Source organism: Quercus suber, unplaced genomic scaffold, assembly GCF_002906115.3.
Source record: "Quercus suber isolate HL8 unplaced genomic scaffold, Cork oak 2.0 scaffold_320, whole genome shotgun sequence".
In the NCBI taxonomy this organism is placed as follows: Eukaryota; Viridiplantae; Streptophyta; class Magnoliopsida; order Fagales; family Fagaceae; genus Quercus; species Quercus suber.
This window is the reverse complement of record NW_027069774.1, coordinates 25649-28640: the sequence shown is the minus strand read 5'-3', so window position 1 is coordinate 28640 and position 2992 is coordinate 25649. Positions and strand designations below refer to the sequence as shown.

At 36.0% G+C, this 2992-nt stretch overlaps 1 protein-coding gene across 1 annotated transcript in view; it reads left to right on the top strand.

Annotated features, from left to right (window-relative positions):
* Nucleotides 1–2961, top strand: part of LOC112004728 (uncharacterized) — a gene marked incomplete at its 3' end in the record, with an annotated part of 10050 nt that extends 7089 nt beyond the window's left edge. Inside the window, 6 exon segments of the mRNA XM_065782880.1 lie at nucleotides 134–153; nucleotides 247–339; nucleotides 2350–2435; nucleotides 2528–2594; nucleotides 2678–2744; nucleotides 2825–2961. Coding sequence (XP_065638952.1) covers nucleotides 134–153; nucleotides 247–339; nucleotides 2350–2435; nucleotides 2528–2594; nucleotides 2678–2744; nucleotides 2825–2961 — 470 coding nt within the window.
* Between the last annotated feature and the right edge of the window lie 31 nt (nucleotides 2962–2992).

Here is a 2992-nt window from a genome sequence, read left to right as displayed (position 1 = left end):
GTCTCTCATTTTTTCTTCTTTAATCAATTCACTCTCCTCCGGCATCTAAAACTTCTTTCAGCTATTAATTTGGTCCTTCTCAGCTCCTGATCTCCTCTTTTTTTCTACTTGAACTAGCTTGTTTTGTGCAAAGAAGAAGAAGTTTTTGACCAAGTTAGATTTGTCACATTCTATGCTTTAACCATAGTTAATATTTTGACAATACATAAAATATCCTGTTTCTTGCCTTATTCCTTGTCACTTTAGGTGGGTGAAATCTTGGGAACTTTGATCAAAACATTCAAAGCCTCTTTCTTGCCCTTCTTTGATGAGCTGTCAACGTATCTCACACCTATGTGGGTAAGTTCTGCCACTTTTTTGGTTCACTCTCAGTTTTGATTTTGATATGTTTTGTTCCTCTAATACTCATTCTTGTGGACAATTGGAGTGTTTAATTTGTATGGGATCTTTCATTAAGGGCTCACTGTTGATAGGTTTTGTTCTTTCTTTTGCCAATGAGTTCTAGCTCAATTGGCCCTTCCTCCCCTTGCAAGTGCTAGGTGGAGGCTGAGGTCGTGGGTTCAAGACCCATGAGGTGCATTTAATGTTTGTGCTTGCTTTTGCAGTTTATCGTGTTGAACTGATGCCCTCACCAAATTGGTTTTTTGTTTTTTTTATTTTTTTATTGTTACTATTATTTATTTTTTGTTGTTTGGAAATTCTTTATATCGTCCTTGGCTTTAGTTGCATAGCCTGTTGCCATGTGCTAATTATTTTGGGTCCGTTTGGATACAACTTATTGTTGCTGAAAACACTGTAGCAAAATAGTGTTTGATTGTTCTTTCTTTTGCCAATGAGCTCTAGCTCAATTGGCCCTTCCTCCCCTTGCAAGTGCTAGGTGGAGGCTGAGGTTGTGGGTTCAAGACCCATGAGGTGCATTTAATGTTTGTGCTTGCTTTTGCAGTTTATCGTGTTGAATTGATGCCCTCACCAAATTGGTTTTTTGTTTTTGTTATTTTTTTTATTGTTACTATTATTTATTTTTTGTTGTTTGGAAAATATTCTTTATATTGTCCTTGGCTTTAGCTGCATAGCCTGTTGCCATGTGCTGATTATTTTGTATACATTTGGATACAACTTATTGTTGCTGAAAATTGATTGTTGTTGAAAACACTATAGCAAAATAGTTTTTAAATGTGTAAATAATACCGTAGGACTCTTTCTAAATATTTTTTAATGCATGAACAGTGCTACTACAGTGTGTAAACAGTGATAATTGTCTCTGCATAGTGATTTTACTGTTCATGCGTTGAGGAAAAAAACAAAGTTCCGAAACGTGAAATAAAAAACACAGCTGCAACTTTTATTGTTATCCAAACACATAGTTTGTAATCATCTAGTGGGCATGACATCAGTCTAATGGTTAATTGTAATGGTGAAAGTTGTGACCTCGCCAAAATGTGATTTTGGTTTGGTAAGCACCTTCTCCAAAGATCATAGTCAAACGCAGGATCTTCAATTGCTTTTTTAAGAAGCTATAAGCAGTGAGAATACAATCATCAGCAACAGTGGGTTTCAACTATTCTCCCTCTCTTTCAAGATAAATATTTGGTAGCAAATATTTAGAATGTGATACAATAGTGTATAGGTATATTTTTGGTGCATTTTAAGTTTTTTTTTTTTTTTTTTCTAGTGAAATCTATGAAACACTATTTTTGAGACAGGTAACAAAGGAATAGACTAATTAGGACCTGGCAGTGTAACTTTGATGTGGGTTGATCAATAATCCGTAGGAGGAGAAGACTCAAGTGGATGAAGTGCATGGACCCTAGAGGAAGGTCACAACTTATGAAAAATTGTAGATATGGCCTGAAATAGAGTGTTGTTGTGAGCAAATATATTTTGTGTTGACTTGAATGTCTGGTTCAAAGTTTTCTTGAGTGTAGTTAACATCATTGCTCATGGAAGGTTGCATCTACATGATAGATCTTTAGTATTTCTTTGGAATCTCCTACCCAGGTTTCATATAACATCTCTTGCTTTCTTTTGGTATGACTTGGCCACTGCTTGTTATCTCTTCTGGTTTATTTTGAAATCACATCATGTGTAGTAAATCAGAGACAATTCATGTTTTTGTGTGTGTGTGTATAAATCTTTTGTAAAATACGTACAATGTATCTAAATTAATTTGGCAGATGTCAGCTTATTTTCTTGTGGGATGTCCTGTACCTTTACAGATTCTTGCTACAAGTTCTCTAATTTTGATTTGCTGTGATGATATTTTGTTTTGTGAACGCTATTTTTCACTGTTTGTGTTTTGTGATCAGTTATTTTTGCCCCCTCGAATAATGTGTTTTGTTCTGATTATAGGGTAAGGATAAGACACCTGAAGAGAGGAGGATTGCAATTTGCATCTTTGATGATGTGGCAGAACAGTGTCGTGAAGCAGCACTTAAGTATGCTCTAGCTTAGTGTGTACTTTGAATAATGAACGTCATAAAGAAATTAATATAATCCCATCTTTTTTCCCCTGTTGTGGATGGAACAGGTACTATGACACATTTCTTCCCTTCCTGTTGGAGGCTTGCAATGATGACAATCCTGATGTTCGACAGGTCTGCACTTGGTAAAACTTTGTGGTTACAATGCCTTAAATTTGCAGTTGTTGTCATTTGACTTGTACTTCTATTTTTTTCAGGCAGCTGTATATGGACTTGGGGTTTGTGCAGAGTTTGGTGGATCAGTAGTCAAACCTCTGGTTGGAGGTATTTCTGCTTGCATCTTTTGGAGGATTTTAATTGGTAAGGTGTTGTATAATAGTTAAAATATTTACTTCTTTATCCAGAGGCTCTTTCGAGGCTAAATGCTGTGATACGGCATCCCAATGCCCTGGAACCTGATAATATTATGGCGTATGATAATGCTGTTTCTGCACTTGGAAAAATATGTCAGTTCCATCGTGACAGCATAGATTCATCTCAGGTACTTCCACATCTCTATTTGAACACAACCC